The sequence below is a fragment of the Myodes glareolus genome, chromosome 25 (assembly GCF_982192425.1).
Source record: "Myodes glareolus chromosome 25, mMyoGla1.1, whole genome shotgun sequence".
NCBI classification, from domain to species: domain Eukaryota; kingdom Metazoa; phylum Chordata; class Mammalia; order Rodentia; family Cricetidae; genus Myodes; species Myodes glareolus.
Window position 1 is genome coordinate 37753664 of NC_142050.1, and position 22820 is coordinate 37776483.

The following is a 22820-nucleotide window of genomic DNA, read 5'->3' on the forward strand; positions in this document are numbered from 1 at the left end:
CATTCGGGAGGCAGAGGCAGACGGGATCTCTGTGGGTGTGAGGCCAGCCTGGTCTACAAAGTGAGTTCTGGGACAGCCAGGGCTACACAAAGAAACCCTGTCTCAAATGCAAAGTGAGAGGGAGGGAAGGAGAGAGATAGAGATAGAGACAGAGGGAGATAGAGACAGAGACAGAGACAGAGGGAGGGAGGGAGGGAGGGAGAGAGAGAGAGACAGAGAGAGAGAGAGAGGGAGAGAGGGAGAGAATGTGAGAGAAATAAGCTGGCTCAAATGACAATACTGAACACATTTTGGGCAGAGATGGCAAGGTTGGAAAACAACCATCATTGTGAACAGACTGCTAATGATGGATCAAGAATAAAGGATGAATTTCCAAGTAAACGAAGCAGGATAAAGACTGGTGCAGAGATAAGAAAGGAGATAGTATGAGAATTGGGAAGCCTAAGTAACAGGTATATCTTTAAGCAAAATCAACAAAATTAAGTCACACTCATCAACTATTTGCAAAATATGGCATTGTTTATGTGATACAATGCTCAAACAGTAAAAGTAGTAAGCTTTACATACAGAAGAGAAGAAGTGAAGTAATCTGACAATGTAATACATCAAATGATGCAAGGACAAGTTAAGAGAAGCAAAAAAGGAGGACAGGTAAACATGAAAGAGAAGAAAATGGACTGATAGTGGGAAGACACAGATCAATTAAACCCACTAAAAACAAAACAAAACAAAAAAACACGGAAGATGCCAATAAAAGAGGTGTGAAAGAACAGTGGAAGGCAGCAGAGCGAGGGAGCAAGGAGGCAAGTGAAACCTGATGGAATCTTGACAGCTTTGGGGTTCAGGGAGTGAGGAGTTTCCAAAGTGTCCAGAAGGATTTGTGAAGATAACAATAGATAACGACGTGAGGGAGCGGTGGAATGGAGTAGAGAGGGCCTCAAAGGAGCAGGGCAAGAGAAGCGCAAACATGCTCTTCAGTGGAGGCTAAGGTTAGAGGCAAGTAGGTACAACTGGGAAATGAGCGGGGTGGTGGATGAGGATGGGATGGAGGTTACGGGTCAGCATGGCTACACTGCCAAATACTATCATTCGGAGATCAGAGACCGGGATGGGAAACCCTTCGGAACATCAAATTTGGGGGTTGAAAAGTAAAGGTTCCACCAAAATCATCCCCTGGGCAAATCCGGTCGAGAGAAATCCCCCAAACAAGTAGAAAAGTGGGAAAGCGATAAGGGCCTGCAAAGGGAAGAGAGTGAGGAGTGCAGAGAGATGCGCTCCGTCATGCCCACATCCAGGGAGTATCACACATGGCAGTTTCTAGGGCTGGGGGACTCAGGGATAGTGCCCCGGCCACTATGCTCCATCCTCGACGCCGTCCCTGCCGGTTAGCAAAAAGGAAAACATCTCAGGGATGCCGGGTTGGAAACCTCAGCCAGGCGTGACCTTCTCCACCAGCCCAGAGTTTCGCCCCCTACGGAAAGGCTCCAGCTCTGTCCCCGCTGCCCCAACCCCATCTGGGTGGGGGCCGGGGAACCCCCCTGGGCCACTGTGTGTGTTTACGTAGCGAGGAGAGCCACAGGACGGTGGGGGACACTCGGTCGCTATCCACATCCCCGCCGGCTGCCAAGCACAGCCGGAGCTCCCTCCGCTGCCTCCGTCCCTCACATAAACACTGGCCCGCCGAGCCCCCGACGCGAGAGCACTGGGGGATGGCGCCGCCACTCACCTCTTCGGGAATGGCCGGGTCCGCAGCCGAAGAGGCCGCGGCGCCAGCGCCGGCCTCGGGCTCCATGTCTCCATTGAACAGAGCCTGGCCCTGCTCGGCGCCGCCGCCACCACCGCTGCCGCCGCCGCCGCCGCCACCGCCGCTGTTGCTGCCACCGCCGCCACTCAGCGCCGCCATCTTCGAAGCGCAAGCCGGGGCCGAGCGGCAGCCGCGGGGCGGGGAGGGGGAAGGGAGGCGCAGGGCGGGCGGAGGCGGGCGCGGAGGCGCGGGGGGGCGTGGGCGGAGCGGCCGGGGCGGAGGCCACCTCAGGAACCCGCCGGCGGCCCCCGGCGCAGCCGAGCCTGAGGGGATTGGTAAGGGGGGGAGGGGGAGGGGGCGGAGACGACGAGGAGTCGCCGCGGCAACGGCGTCACCCGCGTGTCACGGCCGTGACGTCACCGGGTGCGTGACGTCATCCGAGGAGCCCCCTCGCGCCGCCGTCGTCAGGGGAGTGTTCCTTCTCCTCCAACCACCCGCGCTCTCACACGTTTCCCCCCGCTCAGTTTCCATGGCTCCGCTTTCCTACTTTTCCTCGGTCCTCAGGCTGTTCTGTCATGTGAGATTTTACTAGAAGAGCAGGGGTGGTGTTCTAAGAGAACTTAAAATCCTAGAGGGAGGAAGGCGGCCGGGAAGCCTATATTACTTGTCACTGCCGTTACAAAGAGGCTCTGGGTATCGTTAAAAAAACAAACAAACAAACAAAAGCCTTAAACCTCAAGGTTGAAACATCAGCCAAGCCAAATGTTGTAGAAAAACGTCTTGGAGCAGCTAAATTCTAAGTATGCGGTTTGCATACTACCGTTAAAGGACTTGATCAGTTGAAGCGCGTATAAATGAAAATCTAAAACCTGTTTTTCAGTGTCTTTATTGACTAGTCTCATTCACTTAGTGTCAACGGTTCTTCCCTGCACTAGGGGCTGAGAAAAGCATACAGCATTCTAGACATTTTAAGCCTCAAAACAACAACAACAACAAAATTCAAAATATGTTGTAGACTCTGCTTCAAGGTTTCTCCACAAACTATATATTAAGCAAATGGGTGAAGAGAGTTAAATTATCTTTGAGAAGTCCAAGTTACAGAATGAAATTAAATCTAATTTATTGTTTAAAATACATTTCCCCAAAAGAAGGGAATAATGGGGAGAGGGTGTATGTTAAGGAAAAGAGAAAGCGGTAGAGAAAAACAGAGGTTCCCGATAGTGTGCAGTTAACTGCCAAAGTAACTCAACATGGAGTCATGGAAGGTTGATTTGTCTGTGTATGTGTGTGCACTTCCATTAGTGGAAAGGGGGCAGTCACCACTAACCTCTTTATTGTGTTTAGGATGATTTGAGTGGTAGAAAGCTTCTGAACCAGATGTCTGTGCGTTTGATCTGGTCTCCATCAGCCTGGGAGCTGATGCTTCTGTTTCTAGGTAAGAGGTGCACGTGTGACTGCTTGGCAAATCCAAACTTTTTAAGTTCTTGTATGGTGGGGGAAAAAAAATGCTACCGATCAAATAACCATTCTGTGTGTGTCAGTGTCATTGTACATTCTCTTCCAAGTAGGAAAGTTCCCCTGAAAACGACATTTAAGTCAGAAGATATGAGTAAAAGAGATTTAAAAAAAAAAAAAAAAGGCAGTGGTGGCGCATGCCTTTAGGTGGATCTCTGAGTTTGAGGTCAGAGCAAGTTCCAGGACAGCCGGGGCTGTTGCATAGAGAAACCCTGTCTTGAAGAACAGAGGGGGAGGGGGACGATCATGGGGACAATGTTATCAAAGCTGCGCTAGTTTAAGGCACCTTTGGGAAATAACCAAAGCCATATAATGACTAAGAGCAGTAAAACAGACCTGCAACCAGGCAAGGGACCCCTCTTGATCTGAAACACAACTGTCAGGATTTGGAGTTTTTCTTCGTTTTTAGTCCCTAGCTGTCTTAGTTTACTTTTAAAAATTATTTCCTAAGAATATACTATGATATCTCTTCTTTATAACACGAAAACTTCTAAGACATTTTCAGTGGTTGCATTTTAAACAATCGTCCTTTCAGCATCAATCTGAATCCAGTGATCATGTCTTCCATGATGGTTTCTTCACAAAGTGGCTGATCTCATCCATTTAACGTGGATTCTTGTTAGTGTCCATTCGCCCAACTTTGTTACCCCTGGTTAGTCTTGGTTAACTGTGTGCCTGCTGTATGTGTGTGTCTCCTCACCCTCAATAAGTCTTTCTTCAGCTGCTGATTCTGTCTGTTCCTCCTTGCTGTGGTCCAGATTTCTCCACAGTTTCCAATCACAGTCAAGCTCAAGATGTTTACTGCCTTTTAATGCTTTAGCTGGCAGAGAAAGGAACCCAATCAAGACCCCCAGGTGGGACCATTTTTGAGACCTTGTCCAGGATTGCTTTTGAGGACCACCAACTCATCCAGGTTGTGTCACTTAGATGCGACTGTCTGGTTGTGCCTTCAGCAAACAGAATCTGGATTTCACTCAGGTTAATGTCCGCTTCCACTGGACCACATTGCCTGTGTTACAGATGGCCGGAGGCATCTTTTGCTGATGCAGCATTCCTCCCAGCACACGTCAAGAATATACAGTGTCATCAAATGGCTGTCGTATGTGCTGGACCGAGGTCTTACCGTGACACCTTAGATTAACTTTCCTCTGAGTCACTCTTGCTCCTCACTTCTCACCTTTTCTGTCTGCAGGTAAGAACCATCTGCGTCCCAGGCCCCTCAGAGCCCTTAGGGTGACCTTTGAAGGGAGGTGGGGCTAGGAGTTAGATTCCCTGGCAGGCAGACAGGTAGGGAGAAGGACCATGCCTAGGTTATAAAGATGTTGAACTTTCAAGAATGCCAGCTTCTTCCTTACCTTCCTGGCCTGAGACGAAAGCATAGCAGTTTAAAAGGCCTTGTGGTCTTTTCTCCAGCCAGTGGGCCCCCTGCTAATGGACTGGTTTGACAAGCTCAAAGCCACATCAGGATAGGTTTACACACCAGCTGCGGACCAATCAGCCACCAAGTCTTTCTTTAAACTGACCAGCCCTAAATTAGGGAAGAAAGACCTTTCAGAGACTGAAGAAGACGCTAGATTTTTTTCAGCTTTGTGTGGGGTCTTTCTTTGTGTGTTCCTGCTCTGTTTGTTTCCTTGTCACCAATAAAAGCTGTTCTCAACTGCAAAGATAAATAAATACATAAATAAATAACTAAAAGAAGCTGAGCAAGCCGTGGGGAGCAAACCGCCAAGCAGCATTTCTTCACAGTCTCTGCTGCGGTTGTATCTCCGGGTTTCTCCCTGGGTTCCTCCCTCCAGTCTTAGGTTCCTTAGGTGATGGTCTAGAACCTGGAAACTGGAATAAACCCTTTCCTCCCCAAGTTGCTTTCAGTCAGGGTGTTTATCACAGCAATGAAAAGTTAAATAGGACACGGTCTTCATATCTAGATATCCGAGAGTTCTTTGGGGGCATTTAAAATCCCACAGTTAGGAAAAAAAAAAAAAAGCTGGGGGTTATGGTCCTTACTTTTAATTCCAGTTCTTCCCAGGCAAAGGCAGGGGTATCTCTTGAGTTCAAAGCCAGTCCAGAGTGAGTTCCAGGACAGCCAGGGCTACATAGAGAAACCACTGCCTCAAAAAAGTAAAAGAAAAAAAAAAAGGCTGGAAATTTTTTTGACACAACTTCCATCAGAAGGCAGGATCCAGATACCCTCTTTCTGAATCTGAGCCAGATTCAGTAACTTCCCTGTATCCAAAAAGACACAGCCTAAGTGGTGCTATGTGACTTTGGGAGCTAGACCACAAAATGTGGAACACCTTTCAACTCGCTTACCGGAACAGAAGGCACAGGAGCCCTGCCTTGTAAGCTCGGTTACCCTGAAGTAGCCGTACTAAGAGGAAGCTGGGGTACATGAAGAGTCTGACCGGGCGTGGATCCTTAGCTGTAGCTCCAGGTTAACTGTCAGCCCTGTGCGTAAATGCCTCTGGAGCATTCCAGTCCTCAACCATACGGTTACCTCCAGGCATGGAGTCTTACTCCGCTGAAGCCCCAGAGGTGGAGCAAAGAGATAAGCCACCTTTGCTTTGCTTTGTCTGAATTTTGAGGGTAATTTCACACTTTGCAAAAGGCAAAGCTGTAATATTTGGGCCCCACAATGCTATACTATCGCAGTGAACAAGCTTAAATCCTAGGTTGTGCTTGTTTGCAGTTGCTTATTTATATGGTTTTATTGTTGTTAGACAGGCCATCTTCGGCTGGTATTATTATCATCATCATTATTATTACTATCATCTTATAGACTGAAAAACAAGACAAAACCAGGTATAGTGGTATATCATTCTAGCACTCAGGAAGCTGAGGCAGGAGGCTGATCATTTGGAGACCCTCAGCCTGGGTTATGTTATAAAGTGAGAACCTATCTAAGAAACCCTAATAACAAAACAATACAAAAGAGCCATACCAAAGAAACCCCATAAAGAGGAATTTAAGCTTACCCATTATGAGACTATGAAGTCAAAATGTTGACACAATGACACTAGAATCCTGAACTTTGGACACCAAAGTTTATGCTTTCTCTCCGTTGTTTCTCTTCTGGATACTGCGGAACATTTTTGTTTGTTAGTTTCTTTTGCGTTTTTTTTTCAGAGGGTCTCACTCTGTGAGCTCTGGCTATCTGGGAACTCACTCTGTAGACCAGGCTGGCCTCAAACTCTTAGAGAGCTGCTGGGATTAAAGGCATATGCCACTGTACCATGCCTCCTGATTTAGACTTGTTTTAAAACTACCATTGTTCGCTCTTCTCTTCTCTTCTCTTCTCTTCTCTTCTCTTCTCTTCTCTTCTCTTCTCTTCTCTCTTCTTCTTCTCTTCTCTCTTCTTCTTTTCTTCTTCTTCTTCTTCTTCTTCTTCTTCTTCTTCTTCTTCTTCTTCTTCTTCTTCTTCTTCTTCTTCTTCTTCTTCTTCTTCTTCTTCTTCTTCTTCTTCTTCTTGAAAACATGAACTGGCTGCTCTATAGAACTGACTGTGCTCTCTCTGTCTCACTTACTCCCCCAAAAGATTCCATACAAGTCCAGTCCTCTCTGCTTTGTGGTGGGGAATTACCAAGATGTATCTCAGTATGTCAGTAGTCTGGTGACCAGACCCTCACTTTATCTTGACAACTTTTGAGGCCTTGCCACATGCAAAGATAGGTACAAGTCCTTTGTCTTGTCTGCCCACCTCTTCCCACAGCCCTGTGCTGCCATATGTGGGTGGATATGCTGAAAGCCTTGCCCTAAACAGTGTTCCTGGAGTTTGTAATAAGCCAAGCCAGGATGTAATCTAAACAGAAACAGAATACTTTCCTTTTGTGTTGTGGTATGCTGTATTAGCATCAAAACAGTACTGTCTAGAATTCTACATTCCTACAGACGCTTTAGTCAACAGTTCTTAGAAGTTTGTCTCAAACCACCACCACCACCACCACCACCACCACCACCACCACCACCACCACCACCACCACCACCCCGCCCGCTCCCCTTGAGCATCACACATCCACAGAAAACGGGAAGGGGAATGTAGCAGGAAGCTCTCAGCTAATGGCCGAAATAGGTAGAGCTCTGTGGTGGGTCACCTTTCTCCCTTGCAGGTGAGCTTACATCTAACCGCTATTTCCATCCTCAGTCCTGCGTTCCGATGGATGGTGGGGAACCCTACTTGTCAGCCACATCAATATGCTCAACTCTAAAAAAAGAAGAAGCCTTTTAGAAGCTTCCTGAGTTCCAGCTGGGGTCATTGATACATAGCTGGTCACAGTTCGTTTTCCTTATGAAATAATGTTAGTATTGTGGATAATGTATTCTTTCTCACCTAATGGTCAGCCACTGGTACAAGCTGAATAGATGAGGGTGGAAATTGAGTCACAGGACTGGATTCAGGCCAGCTTTCCCCAAAGGAGTATTTATGTGGAATTCCCTCTGTGGAATTCCAGATTTGACCCAAAGCTTTTAATTATGGGGATCTTGATAATATCTTCAACTGGCACCTCCCTTTTACCAGACTATCTAATTTTTACCCATGAAAACCTTGCTTCTAGATTCATGAAATATATTAGGGTACTGTGTTCTTAACATTTAACAAAAGATATTCGTGTCACAATATTATTTTATCATAACATCTTGCTCACACTAGCCTTGGGTATGTTAATGAGATCGAGACTGTCTTAGTCACTGTTGTATTGCTGTGAAGAGACACCATGACCGTGGTAACTGTTATGAGAAAACATTTAATTAGGGGCTTGCCTACACTGTCAGAGGCTTAGTCCATTATCTTCACAGCAGGGAACATGACACTAGGCATGGCAAGTGTGGTGCTGGAGAAGTAGTTGAGAGCTGTATCCTGGTCTGCAGTCAGAGACAGAGCAAGATTGGATCTGACGCGGGCTTTTGAAGCCTCAAAACTCACCCAAGTGACACATTTCCACCAACAAGGCCACACCCCCTAATCCTTCTAATCCTATCAAAAAGTTCCACTCCCTGGTGACTAAACGGTCAAGTTTATGAGCTTAATAGGAGCAATTCATATTCAAGTCACCACATAGAGTTCTTTGTGAATTTACTTTTGTGCTAAATTTTTATTTTTATTTACGTGTGTGTATGCCTGCTTGTCCATATGTACACTGTGTATATACAGACGTCTGAGGAGACCAGAAGAGGACATCAGACCCCCTGGAATAGGAGTTATAGGCAGTTAGGACCCACCTGAAGTAGCTGCTGGGAACCGAACCTGAGCCTTTTGCAAGATCAGTAAGTGCTCTTAACTGCTGAGCCATCTCTCCAGTTCCCTGTGCTGGTTTTCTTTGCGTTTATAGAAGGTGAAGTATGATAGGTTATCTCGTGGCAAAGGGGAAGGAGGACTGTAGTCTGGAACAGCCTACTCTTGACTGCCGTCTGAAATTTTGCTTCCTATGGTTTCAGCTACTTGTGGTCATCTGTAGTCTTAAACATTAGATGAAAAATTCCAGATAAAGAATTTGTCAGGCTTGGGGGCTTTGTTTTGCTTTTTTCCTTTTTTTTAAGGAGCAGAGAGGTTAAGAAAGGTTCTCATTTCCTGTCCCAACCTGCTTTGGAACTCACTGTGTAGACCTGGCAAATCCTGAACTTGGAGCCATCTTCCTGCCTTTTGCCTTCAAAGAAGTGGGATTGCAGGTATGCCCCACTATCCTATAATTCATGCTTTAAATCCCACTCCATTGAGCAGAGTGACAGCATTTGGCTCCACTCTTCTGAGAGTCTCCCTTTGCACAGCTTACCGATGTGGTATATGCTGTCCTTCTGTTCATCACTGAGTAGCTGTCTCAGTTCTCATATCAGCTGTCAAAGGACTGGAGTGTTTATGTTCAGTTCACCCTTATGTATAGCTCCAAAAAAGACTGTCAAATTAATCACAGTGCATTGTTACAATTGCTCTGTTATTTTAGTTATTGTTTTCCATCTCTTATTTTGCCTAAATGCTTAATTGAATTTTGTCACAGGTGTATGTGTATTATAAATAAAACAAAACAAAGATAAAATTTGGTTCTATCTTCAGTTTCAGGCTTCTACTAAGAGTCTCGAAACATATTCTTCATGGATAAGGGGAGACTACTATGTCTGCATATGTGTTTAAAAGAATAATAATATCTAGAAGGCATGGATGGGTCAGAATAGAATGAAGGATCAGCAAGACGACTTAGTAGGCAAAGTCCGATGCCCTAAACTCAAGACTCAGAACCCATGTAAAGCTAGGAGAAAAATTCCCAAATATGTGCTCTGCCCTCCATATGAGCATTATGGCACATGTGTGCTGACACTCAAAATATCCTATACACATACATAGAATAGTAATCACTAATTTTTAAAAGAATACAGTGAAGAATATAGGGTGGAAATGAGACACCTCTAAATAAATGAAAAAGTGAAATCTTCCTAATCGAACTTAATTGTATATTAAATTGATAATTGTACAAAGAAAAATTATTAATTTAAATATTTTGAATGTAGGGTTTTTAATTCAGTTAGCTTTTGAATGTAGGGTTTTGCTTCATTATTATTTTGGGTGTTAGAGATTGAATTTAAGGCCTTGTGCATGATAGGCAAGTACTCTACTACTGAACACGTGCATCTGTCCCAGTCCTTTGTTACTTTTCATTTTGAGGCAGGGTCTTTCTAAGTTGCCCAGGCTAGCCTTGAACTTCCCATCTTCTAAGATCACAGGTTTGTACCTCCAGACCTAATTTGAATATAGTTTTCTGGTGTAGGTTTTTACTGTGGCAAAGTAGCTAAGCTGCAGCAGTTTCTCAGAATTCTTTCCATCGAGTAAGACCTACGTGTGTGTGTGTGTGTGTGTGTGTGTATTGTGAGAGGGAGAGGGAGGGAGGGAGGAAGGAGGAAGAGAGGGAGAGAGACAGATGTGGAATCCTTAGCGTCACCAGCAGGACTAGAACGCAACATTATGTAAATTTTCATGTAGCGCATCAATTTTTATTTGAGCCTAGCCAAAAGTGGATCAGCGTGAATGTAAACTCGGGAAACAAATATAGAATGTGGCATACTGTGCAGAAGAGATGACTTACCCCCAAAAATCCAGCCTCAGGGGGAAAAGTCAAGGGTTGGTGAATCCTTAGTTAAAAGACAAAACACCAGACAATCAGGAGGCAGAGGCAGGTCTCCGTGTGTTCAAGGCCAGCCTGGTCTACAGAGTTAAGCTCCAGGACAGCCAGGGCTACATCGAGAAACTTGGTCTCAAAAAAATAAGAGAGAGAGAGAGAGAGAGAGAGAGAGAGAGAGAGAGAGAGAGAGAGAGGGAGAGAGAGAGGAGAAGAAGGAGGAGAGAGGGAGAGGTTAACTTTAGGGACCTAGATGAAGGATATAGCAGGCTTTATAATGCTGTTATTTTACCATTTCTGTGCATTCCATATTTCTCAAAAGAAGTTTTACAAAAAATAGACCCTTACAGAGATGAAATTTGGTGACTTTCTAAGGACTGCTCTGCCAGGCATTTCTGGTGTGTGTGTTACTATTATCACTGCATTCAATTACCTGCCTAAGGTGTATTTCTTATCAATCTATCTTCATCCCTGTTGAGTTGTCTGATTTTTTTGAGCATACATGGTTGGAAGTCAAAGTATTTTCTAATGCTTCGGTTCAGATGGTTTTGCATTGTGGTTTATGGGTAATAAGAATCCATGAGAGAAATTCTTTGCTGGTTCTTTCTCAGGTTTTAATAAGATTCTGTATGTATATCCATTTATCACATAAGAATTTTCTTGCATGTTAAATTAACACACACATTTTTATTACACCTATTTTCAGTTAAAAGCAGTCTTACTGTCTCCTCGAGGTATTTTGTAATACATCCTATTTCCATTTCTTCATTTCTTAAATGAAAAAATACTGATGGAATGCTTACTTTTGCAAAACTCTTTGCCGGGTTTTTGTGTAATCTGAATGGTAGTGAGAGTGTTGGCTTGTGTTTGTTGTAACACTTAACTATTGCTGTGGATGAGCCTTGTATACTGTTCACTATGAGAAAGCAAATCTCTAATGGTTCTCTATTTTACAGGCAACAGACTTTCCTTTACTGTTTTTAACTTCTCTTATGCTAATATTCAAATATATGTTTTACTTTTGTCTTTGATGTTAAGTATTGCTATGGTTCTAGAAGGCTTTATCATGTGGATGGCTGCTGGGCATGGTGGCACATGCCTTTAATCCCAGCACTTGCACTAGGAGGCAGGAGCAGGTTGATCTTTGCAAGTTCAAAGTTAGGCTGATCTACATAGCAAGTTCCTGAATGGCCCGTGCTAGTAGTCTCGCCCCACCCTGCCTCTCCAAAAATATGGATGCCAAACTTCCAGCCCTCCCAAGTACAGACTGTGCTGGCTGCTCTGTTCGTCGATGCGTCGATGCCGCCTTTCCTAGCTCACAGGATAAAGCATTACTTGCTTGGTTTTGGAGTTGCTTTGCATTATTGTTGACTGTTTCCATCGTCTCAAAATCTCTGTTACCTTAGATTTCACAGCTGTACACACTGCTACTTTTCCTCTTAAAGGCCAGTTATTTTTTGGATTGTTCTTTGGGGTATCCGCCTTCACCATTGGCAGACTCATCTTCCTACAACCCAAAGCTTCCCTTATTTCATTTCTCAAAGCACCAGTCATAGTCTACTTAGGCCATTTCAGCGAAGTGTCATAGACCGGGTCCCTTAGAAATCACAGAAGTGTTTTCTCACCAGACTGTAGGCTGGAGATTTAAGATCATAGTGTCCATGTACTGAAATTCTGGCGAGGGTCTTCATGAATGTTACAGATTGTCGTTTCCCCATCTGTCAGAGAGCAAGTGTAGCAATTCTCAGAGTTCCCTTTTGATAAGGCCACTATAGTTCCATGTGTGAGAGCCCTGTACTGAGAACCCCCTCAACGGTCTCACATCTTAATGTTGCATATTAAGAGGCTGAGTTTCAGCATACAAACACAAACAGAACTGTTGTGAATATTAATTTAAGATGTGTTACCTTTGTTTATGCTGTGGAACGTTTGTTTAATGATGCAAAGGTGTGTTGCATTCTTTTGTGTTGCATTTGTTTAACTTTGTGAAGCTGTGATCCGTTGCCTGTCTAAAACACCTGATTGGTCTAATAAAGTCGAATGGCCAATAGCAAGGCAGGAGAAAGGATTGGCAGGGCTGGCAGGCAGGGAGAATACATAGTAGGGGAAATCTGGGAGAAAAAAATGAGCAAGAAACAAGGAGAGGAGAATGACAGGAGCCAGCCACCCAGCAATACAGTCAGTCATGGAGTAAGAAGTAAACGAAGATATACAGAAATAGAAAATGGTAAAAGCCCAGAGGCAAAAGATAGATGGGATAATTTAAGTTAAGAAAAGCTAGCTGGAAGCAAACCAAAGTAAGATCAGGCATTCATAAGAAAGAATAAGACTCCATGTGATTTATTTGGGAACTGGGTGGTGGGTCCCAAAGAGCCAAAAAAGTAAAAAGTAAAAAACAAACAACTACACAGAACGCCTATCCTTTTACCGATTCCAACTGACTTCATTTAAAATGATGATTCCTAAACCCGTGTCCTGGTCTAGCCTTTGCTACCTGGCCCTAGCCTCTACACCCAGCTACCTGGTATATGCCTCTCCTGAATATCATAAACTAAGTTTGACAGTTCCATTCTACTAACAGCTACTTCTTTGAACAGAACAAGTTATATTCATTTAAATACTGCCTGGCCCATTATCTCTAGAGAGTTAGTTACTGACTAACTCTCATATCTTGATATTAACCCATTTCTAATAATCTCGTGGTAGCACCACGAGGTAGTGGCTTACCGGAAAAGATTCAGCATGTCTGACCTGGTGGCTGGCTCCATGGCATCTGCCTCATAGGCCTCTTCCCAGCATTCTATTCTGTTTACTCCGCCTACCTAATTTTCTGTCCTATCAAGGGGCCAAGGCAGTCTCTTTATTGACCAATGAAAATAACACAATAGACAGATAACCCTCCTCCATCATTTCCCCTTTTTCTGTTTAAACAAAAAAGAAAGGCTTTCATTTTAACATAGTAAAATTACACATAACAAAACAGTTATCAAGCAAGAATTGCAGTCACAATATTTATAACTATATCTTTATCATAATAATGGAAAACTATAACTATGACTATCCATTCTTGAACTCCATCAAAGACTCCAGAAGGATATATTACCTAAGTAAACAAGAAGTAAGCAACTTCCAAAACTCTAGAAATGACAGAGACATCTCGCTGCCTGGACAGTCACCCAAAGTTCCTCTGTATCGTTGGGGCATCCATTTTTGGCCTTCAGGCCCATAATATCCAGAGACATTTCCATGAAGCAGGAAATTTCAAAGGCAGTTCAGTCACTATCTGTTGTGTCCTGTAGAATGTCTCGCAGACTCTTTCATGAATCAAGAACCTCGAAAGATCATCTCACTTTTAGGCAAGTACAGCAGTCCTCTCCCTGCGGGTTCTCTGTGTCCAGTTTATACAACAGTCCAGGCAAGAGCAGTTTCTTGCCCAAATGGCTAACCAACTCCATAAGGAGCCTCTTCGATGCCCATCTTCCTCTTGAAGTAGATTGGTGCTGCCAGGAGCAGATGTGTGAAGAACTGAAATAGCCCGATGAGGATCCTCCAACCCCTGACCTAATGTAGTTTACCAATGGCGATGACACCTGTTCCTTGAATTAGCATTGGTGTGCCTACCACACAGGGTTTCTGATCACTGAGCAATATTCAAACTTCCTTACTAACATGGAGCTGAAATATGACAACAGAGCCATTACAACTGTCCTTAAGACACTTGTAGGATGTCAGATGTGTGAATTTACATGAGGTGTCACACGAGTTTTCCTCTCTGAAAAGGAGCACCTACTTGTCATGTCACCCAGACCGTTGTACATCTTTAAGTGGGATTCATTCAGTCATCCGCTGTGCTGGCTAGTTTCATGTCAGCTTGACGCAAGCTAGAGTCATCGGAGAGGAGGGCACCTCAATTGAGAAAATTTCCATAAGATTGGGCTGTAGGCAAACCTGTGTGTAGGACATTTTAATTAGTGATTGATGGGAGAGAGTCCAACCCATTGTGGGTGGAGCTATCTCTAGGCTGGTGGTCCTACCAGAAAGCAGGCTGAACAAACCATGTGGCAAAAAGCCAGTAAACAGCACCACTCCATGGCCTCTGCATCAGCTCCTGCCTCCAGTTTCCTGCCCTGTTTGAGTTCCTGTCCTGACTTCTTTCAATGATGAATGTGATGTGGAAGAATAAAGCAAATAAACTTTTTCCTCCCCAATTGCTTTAGTCATGGTATTTCATCACAGCAATAGAAACCTTAACTAAAACAGCCTCTTTGAGAGAATTGGTCCTAGGAAATCTTTACAAATGTGAAATCTGCTTAGTAAGGTGAAGAGTGAATATGTGTGTGTGGGTATATGGGTGTGTGTGTGTGTGTGTGTATAGAGTGTTTGTGTGTGTGCATGTGCCTTTCCTACATGCACAATTGGAGATCAGAGGAAGATACTCAGTGTCCTCCCCTTTATCTCTCCCCATTATTTTCTTGAAGTAGGGTCTTTCTCTGAACCTGAGTCTTACCAGTTCTGGTAGCTCAGCAAGCTCCTTGGATTCACCTGTCAGTGCCTCCCAGTGCAGGCCTATATGGTCTGGTTGTTACATGGGTGTTGGGACATGAACTCTGGACCTCACACTTGCACAGAAAATGCTTTTAACCACCAACGCATCTTTCCAGCCCTAAACTAAAGATTTATAAAAATCAAAAGTCATGAAATTTTGTGCCTAGATTTAGACAAACACCCAATTATTTTTCCCCTCAAAAATCAAGGTCACTGGTAAAGTTGCCATAGATAGTAAAGTATGTGATTTAGATAACATGCTTATTTGTCTTCTGTTCAATGGAGAGATTGGACACAGCATATGAAAGTGATGGTGTGTTGGGTATTGGATCAGTACGCTAATTCCATCGCAGACTGGACAGTGAAGAAGCGTGTTAAGAGATGCCGGTAAGGGATGAAGCGTGAAGAGAAAGAAGATGCTGACAGGAAATGTTAACGAGAGACTCTGTGAGCAGAGGGCCTGAGAACCCGGGAAAGCAGAGTGTCATGGATATTGGGACTGACATTTTCTCCACTCCACAATGTGCATACAGGTGCTCTCGAGTAACGGGAAGCAGACTCTTTGGATGGCGAGAAGACTGTGAAGAGTACTCTCAGTATTAGCATCAGTATGTCCCTAGGTCGAGGTAGACAATCGCCAGGACCAACTGAAATCGACAAGAAAGAGCATGGTGGATCCTATGGGGGAACTGGTGTCTGAATGCTCCAAATCCTAGTACCACTGTCAACGCCATGGACTGTCACCTTCCACATTTGACACAGTGTGACTCTCTGTTGCGCTCTGGAACCGACATGCATCCCCAACACGGTGTCAGTCCTGCCCCCTAGAATTGGGCAATGTGGCTGCCTGGTCTTGGGAATCATCTCTTTTGGAAACTCCCAGACATAATTACAAGTTGCATTTTATGAGCTGCTGAGGTTCAGACTATCAAACTGGAAGAAACTCGAGCTATTAGGATTTCTACTTTTGGTTTACTATGTCCTAATTCATTTCTGTGGTCCGATAACATCTGAGGATCCTGGTTCCTCATTTTTAACTGCTCTTGTTAGGACTTGCTGTATTGTCTTAGAGCAGGGGCCCAGAAGGAGTTGAAGCAGTGTTCCAGATTCAAGTGTCGTTTCAGATTCAACTGGTGGAATGTGCTTGCCAACACCATGAGAGCTGTGGTCTTGAATAAGTGGGTCAAGGACCACAAACTCATGTTGAATGAAGGGGTTTTCAGGATGGTCTCAGATCTTACCATCAAGTAGATCTTACCTCTGAGAAAGATCACGTTTCATTTAAATCTTTTAACTACGGCGCTTGTGTCAGCCTCCAGTGGGAAAAGCACAACATACATCATTCTGGAAAAACTCCATAACATCTGAAGAAGAGAACTGCATACCCTTGAAAGACACTTCCTGATACAGTCTGAGCCCTGAGAGACAGAACACTCGTCCATGGGTCCAGAAATGCTTGCTAGCACTTTGATGAGACTTGGCAAATCATTGCCCCATTGGGCCCAGCAGCATCCCATTAAAATAGTTTTTAAATGCTACATTCCAAATGAAACGATAAGGCCTAAGTCAGCTGCAGGGACAACTGGGTCAAATCTCTAGTTCTGTTGGGAACTGGATTAGTGTTCTGTCTCATTGCCGTGACAAAATACTTCACCAAAATTACTCAGAGAAGGGTTTGTTTTTGGCTCACAGTTCAAGAACATAGTCCATCCTGGTGGAGAGGTCCCCAGTCATGAATCACATAATGGTATCTATTATGGTGGAGGTCTTGAGGCCACACTGTGCCCACAGTCAGGAAGCAGAAAAGGATGTGCATTCACACTCAGCTCACTTTCTCCTTTTCGTTCAGTCCAGGACCACAACTCATGGAATGGTGGCACCTGTAGTTAAAGGGGGTCTTCATTTAACCTCTCACAGGCACACCCAAAGGTCACCTGATCTGGATAAGCCCTCAAAGGAATGCACAGAGGCTTGTCTCCTAGGCGATTCTTGATTCTGTCAAAATGATCATATTAGCTGCCACAAGGACATTCTTATAAACTAGATAAAGCGGGAGGGAAAAACCCAAACTTGGTGTCCAATTCGTATCAACAAGGTTTTCCCTGAACACAGTTGTTCAAGGCCCCCACCCCCCACATGTTGCAACCACAGCCATATTCAGTTTGTGCCCCAACCATACACACACATCATGAACACACCAGTCTCAAACCTATGGGTCTTTTTGTTGTTGTTGTTGTTGTTATTTATTTTTTTAACAAAATAAAACATAATAAGACAAAATTTTACACATCAGAATTGGACAAAACAAACAAACAGAAAGAAAAAAAGCCCAAAGAGAAGGCGTAAGAAACAGAGACCTGCTTATTGACACATTCAGGAAACCCATATAAACACTAAGCTGAGGCCATAACACATACATAAAGAGCCTGGTGCAGACCTGAGCGGGTTGCCGCAGTCTCTGTGAACTCATATGAGCTTTGCACTTGTTGATTTAGCGAGCCGTGTCTCCTTGGTGTCCTCCATCCCCTCGGACTCTTACCCTCTTTCTGTCCCCTCTTCTGCCGGGTTTCCTGAGCTCTGGGGGGAGTTGATGAAGATATCTCATTTAGGATATTAGAAACGTATGAGTGTCCCAAGGTCTCTCACCTCTGCATAACGTCTGACTGTGGATCTCTCTGTTTGTTCCCATGCTGCAGGGGGAAGCTTCTCTGATGAGGGCTAAGCAAGGCGCTGATCTATGAGTATAGCAGAATATCTTTAGGAGTTATTGTCTATTTTTTTCTCTTAGGACAGTAGTATTTGGTTTTGCCCTAGGTCCCTGGGCTATGTAGTCGTGGGTTTTTGGTCACCCAAGCAGTGTTGGGTTTGGGTTCCATTTTGTGGAGCAGGTCTTAAGTCAAATTCCGTTTTGTTGGTTACCCCCACAAGCTTGTGTCACCAATGCCCTAACATATCTGGCAGGCAGGGCAGCATTGTAGATCAAAGGGTTTGTGGCTTTGTCGGTGTATATGTGCTCTTCTGTGCCAAAGATACTAGCATGTAGAGGTGAAGGCTCTATGTAGGCACCAGCTTGACTTCTCCATGTTCAGTGAGGTATATATTATATAGTCTTTGTCTTCAGCAACAGGGTCTTGCTGCCAGTTTGTGGAGAACAATCTATAGTCATGACAACAACCTGGGCTGTTTGGAGACTCCTTTGGAGATTCCTATCAGACCCTCTTGGCCAACAGCTCAGTTAGATGTAACCCAATGCGGGTACTGGAAGTTTCTATTTTGTGACATGAGATGGCCAGTTGAGGCTCTGTCTCTCACATTATTTGGTTATTTCATTTCGTTAATTAGTTTCATATATGTGTATATTTCAGAAAGTTTCTTTATATCATATATGTATATATTTCAGGTAGTTTCTATTATATTAGGTTTCCATTCTACCCCTCAATTGGCCCTTGATTTTAACTGTCTCTCCCCCATTCCCTCCCTCTTTCCCCTCCCCACTTAATTCCCCTGTTTCAGTTTTCTCATCAATCCACAGCTATCTGTTCAATTTCACTTTCCTAACAAGATCTGTCCCCCTAAGTCCTTTATACCTAACCTTCATGGTTCTACAGATTGTAGCTTGATTATCATTGACTTAATAGCTAATATCTACTTATAAGTGGGTACATGCCATATTTGTCAGTCTTTCTGGGTCTGGGATACCTCACTCAGGATGATATTTTCTTTCCTTCCCTTCCTTCCTCCTTTCCTCCCTCCCTCCCTCCCTCCCTTCCTCCCTTCCTCCTTCCCTCCTCTTCTTCCTCCTCCTCCTTCCTTCCTTCCTTTCTTCCTTCCTTCCTTCCTTCCTTCCTTCCTTCCTTCCTTCCTTCCTTCCTTCCTTTCTTTCTTTCTTTCTTTCTTTCTTTCTTTCTTTCATGGTGGTTTGAAAGAAAATGACCCCCAAAAGGAGTGGCACTTTTAGGAGGCCTTGCTTCAGTAGGTGTGGTGTTTTGGAGGGAGTGTGTCTCTGTGGAGGTGGGTTTTGAGGTCTCATATATGCTCAAGATACTGCCCAGTGTCACAGACCACTTCCTGTTGCCTGAAAGATGTAGGACTCTCCAGCACCATGTCTGCCTATTCTCCACCATGTCCCACCATGATCATAATGGATGGAACCTCTGAACTGTAAGTAAGCCACCCTAATGAAATGTTTTCCTTTATAAGAATTTCTGTGGTTGCACTGGATAGTGGTGGTGCACACCTGTAATCCCAGCACTTGGGAGGCAGAGACAGGTGGATCTCTATGAGTTCAAGGCCTGCCTGGTCTACAAAGAAAGCTCCAGGATAGCCAGAACTGTTACACAGAGAAATCCTGTCTCAAGGGGGAAAAAAAGGAATTGTTGTGGTCATGATATTTCTTTACACAATAGAAAACCTAATTAAGACAGAAATTGGCACCAAGGACTGCGGTATTTCTGTGACAGTTCTCACCATGTTTTTGTTTGGAAGAATTTGGACTTTAGTAGTTTAGGGTAGGAAACCAGACAAATGCTTTAAGAATTTTTAATAGTAGGAGCATGGAAGACAGTGGTGCTGAGAATGATTTGAGCTGTGAGGGCTGGCTCAAGAGGTTTCGGAGGAGAAGAATATTAATATGTGGTCTCGTAATGGTTCTTATGATATTTTGGTGAAGAATGTGGCTGCCTTTTGCCCTCGTCCAAAGAGTCCGGCCTGAGGCTAAAATGAAAAGTTTTGGATTAATTCCATTGGCAGAGGAAATCTCAACATAGACCTTGTTGTGTGGTTATAAGTAGTAGCTCTAATGAAGATTTATATGAAAAGGAGCAAGCTGAGCAGGTAAATTATAACCTGTAAAATTTAGGGAGAAAAGGAGCACCAAAAAAAAAAAAAAAAAATGGAACGGAGCTAAGTCCTGTGTTCAAGAAGACAAGTGTATTAAAAATAGAACAAAAGGAATGGTGACCTCAGGGCAAGATCCCACCCAGCTAAGTTTACAACTTGTGAAAGGAAGTAAAGGAAAATTTAGAGCCAGATGTGGTGGTGCACACGCCTTTAATTCCAGCACTCAGAAGGCAGAGGCTAGCAGATCTCTGAGTTTGAGGCCAGCCTGGTCTACAGAGCAAGTTCCAGGACAATCAAGCTTAGACAGTAAAGGAAAACATCAAAAATAGAAAGCTGGCAAAGATTTAACTAAACAAGGGGACATGTTCCAGCCTAAGCAAGCAGTAGAATCTGGCAGCTTTGACCTCTTGGTTCTGGCTTTAGAGTTAAGGATAGAAGAAACGGACTATGGAATTTGATTCTGTGACTAAGAAAAGCCCCCGAGGCCAAGGCATGTGTCAGGGGTGTCTCTGAATGGAGGCCTAGAGAGGCCATTGTGTGAAGTGGTGGAATGTAAACCTGGATTGCCTTAGAGACCTCAAAATGTTGGAGATGCCAGAGCCACGAGATACCTGCCCAGGAAAGCTGCTAACAGGGAGTAGAACCAACCCAAGAGAAAGAAGTGTGTTGCAGTCAACAAAGCTGAAAGAAGTTGGAATTCTGAAGAGCACTTTGACAGTCTCCAGTCAATGGTTGGCTATTCCTACACTTTCAGCGACAACTCTACCCTAGCGCGTCTTGTAGGTAGGACCAATTGTAGGTTGAAGGTTATACGACTGGGTTGGTGTTCTAATCCCTGCACTGGAAATCTTGCCTGGTTACAGGTGATGGGCAATTCTGGTTCCAGATCCCCTATTGCTGGGAGTCTTAGCTGGGGTCACCCTTGTAGATTCCTGAGAGTTTCCATTGCACTAGGTTCCTCCCTCACCCTGAAATGCCCCCTCCTTTACAGTTGCCTATTCTAGGACTCTCCCTTTCCATCCTTCCCACCTGATCCCTCCTGCTCCCATTCCCATATCCCCAATCCACCCATGAAATCTATTCTGTTTTCACTCCCAGAAAGACCCATGTGCCCCTTCTCCTTGAGCACTTGTTGATACTTGGCTTCTCTCGGTCTGTAGATTGTAGCATGGTTACCCTTTACTTACAGCTAATATCCACTTAGAAGTGAGTACATGTTTGTCTTTTAATTTCTTTCTTAAATACTGTCCTGACTCATTTTTCATTCAATAGTGAATCATTCCGTTTCCGTGAGCTTGTAAATTTTCTGTTATTCCTGTTGTTGAGATTCAGCTTTAATCTGTGGTGGTCAGAGAGGATGCATGGTGTTGTTTCAATTTTCTTGTATCTCTTGAGATTTGCTTTGTATCTGGGTATGTGGTCAGTTTTGGAGAAAGTTCCATGAAGTGCTGAGAAGAAGATGTATTCTTTTGTGTTTGGGTGAAATGTTCTGTAAGTATCTGTTAGGTCTGTTTGGTTTATGATTTCATTTAGCCCCAGCTGGTCTGGATGACCTGCTTATCTTTGAGAGAAGGGCACTGAAGTTTCCCATTGTCAGCATGTGAGGGTCAAACTGTGATTTAAACCATAGCAGTGTTTCTCTTATAAACTTGGGTGCCCCTGTGTTTGGTGCAGGGATGTTATAAGAATTGTAGTGTTTTCTTGTTGGAGTTTCCCTTTAATGAGTATGTGGATTCCTTCCCTATCTCTTCTGATTAGTTTTGAAGTCTGTTTTTGTCAGATATTAAAGCGTTTCACCAGCTTCTTAGGTCCCTTTGCTTAGAATATATTTTCCCATCCTTTTACCTGGAGGTGATGTCTATCCTTGATGTTACAATGTGTCTTGAATGCAGCAGAAGGATGGATCCTGTTTTTTAATCCATTCTTTCAATCTGTCCTTTTATTAGAAAACTGAGACCGTTGATTTTGAGAGATAGCAATGAGAAATGTTCAATGATTCCTGTTATTTCTTTTGATTTTCTGGTCTGCCTTGTGTTTTCTTTGGTGTGTTAACCTCATTAGGTTAAGATTTTCCTTCTAGCATTTTTGTTGGGCTAAATTTGTAGATAGATATTACTTAAATTTGGCTTTATCATGAAATGTCTTAATTTTTCCATCTATTTTGATTGAGAGTTTTGCTGGATATACTTGTCAGGTCTGGCATCTGTGGTTTTTTTTTTTTTTTTTTTACACTCTGTAGAACATTTGTTCAGGTCATCCTGCTTTTAGAGTCTCCATTGAGAAGTCAGATGTTATTCTAGTAAGTCTGTCTTTACATTTTGCTTCATCTTTTCCCTTTGTAGCTTTTAATATTCTTTATTTCTATATGTTTAGTGTTTTAATTATTTTGTGTTGAGGGGACTTACTTTTTTGGCCCAGTCTATTTGGTGTTCTAGAAGTTTCTTGTACCTTGATAGGCATCTGTTTCTTTAGGTTAGGGAAATTTTCTTCTATGATTTTGTCAAATCATAGGCATTTTCTGTGCCTTTGACCTGGGTTTCTTCTCCTTCCTCTATTCCTATTATTCTTAGATTTGTTTTTTTTTTTCATGGTGTACCAGATTTCCTAGATGTTTTAACATTTTCTTTGACTGAGGTATTTATTCCTTTTATTATGTCTTCAGTTTCCTGGGATTCTGTCTTCCATCTCTTGTATCTTGTATCCTGTGAGGCTACCTCTGAGGTTTCTGTTCAAGTTCCTAAATTCTTCATTCCCAGTTCCCTCGGTTTGGGTTGCCTTTATTGATCTGTTTACACCTTCAGGTTGTGAATGGTTTTCATCATTTCTTTCAACTGTTTATATTTTCATAGATTTCTTTAAGGGATTTATGAATTCCTTTTTAAGGAACACTATTCTATTCTAAAAGGGTATTTTTATTGCTTCAGCTCTGTTGGAATACTCAGGGGTAGGGTTGTGGGGCTATAGTGGAGATATGCTATCCTGGCTATTAATGCTAGTCCCTTTTAAGCTGGCGTCTAGGCTTCTGATTTTGGGAAGATTGTAATCATAGGTCCTGATATCTGTCTTGTCTTTGTTGG

At 43.6% G+C, this 22820-nt stretch overlaps 1 protein-coding gene across 11 annotated transcripts in view; it reads right to left on the bottom strand.

Moving 5' to 3' along the window:
- The window catches only part of Braf (B-Raf proto-oncogene, serine/threonine kinase), a 127310-nt gene extending 125392 nt beyond the window's left edge, over positions 1 to 1918 (bottom strand). For all 11 annotated transcript variants that reach the window (XM_087901727.1, XM_087901728.1, XM_087901722.1 and 8 more), the window contains exon 1: positions 1727 to 1918. In XM_087901727.1, the coding sequence (XP_087757853.1) occupies positions 1727 to 1903 (177 nt within the window). In that variant the 5' untranslated portion in view covers positions 1904 to 1918. The remainder of the gene's footprint in view (positions 1 to 1726) is intronic.
- Between the last annotated feature and the right edge of the window lie 20902 nt (positions 1919 to 22820).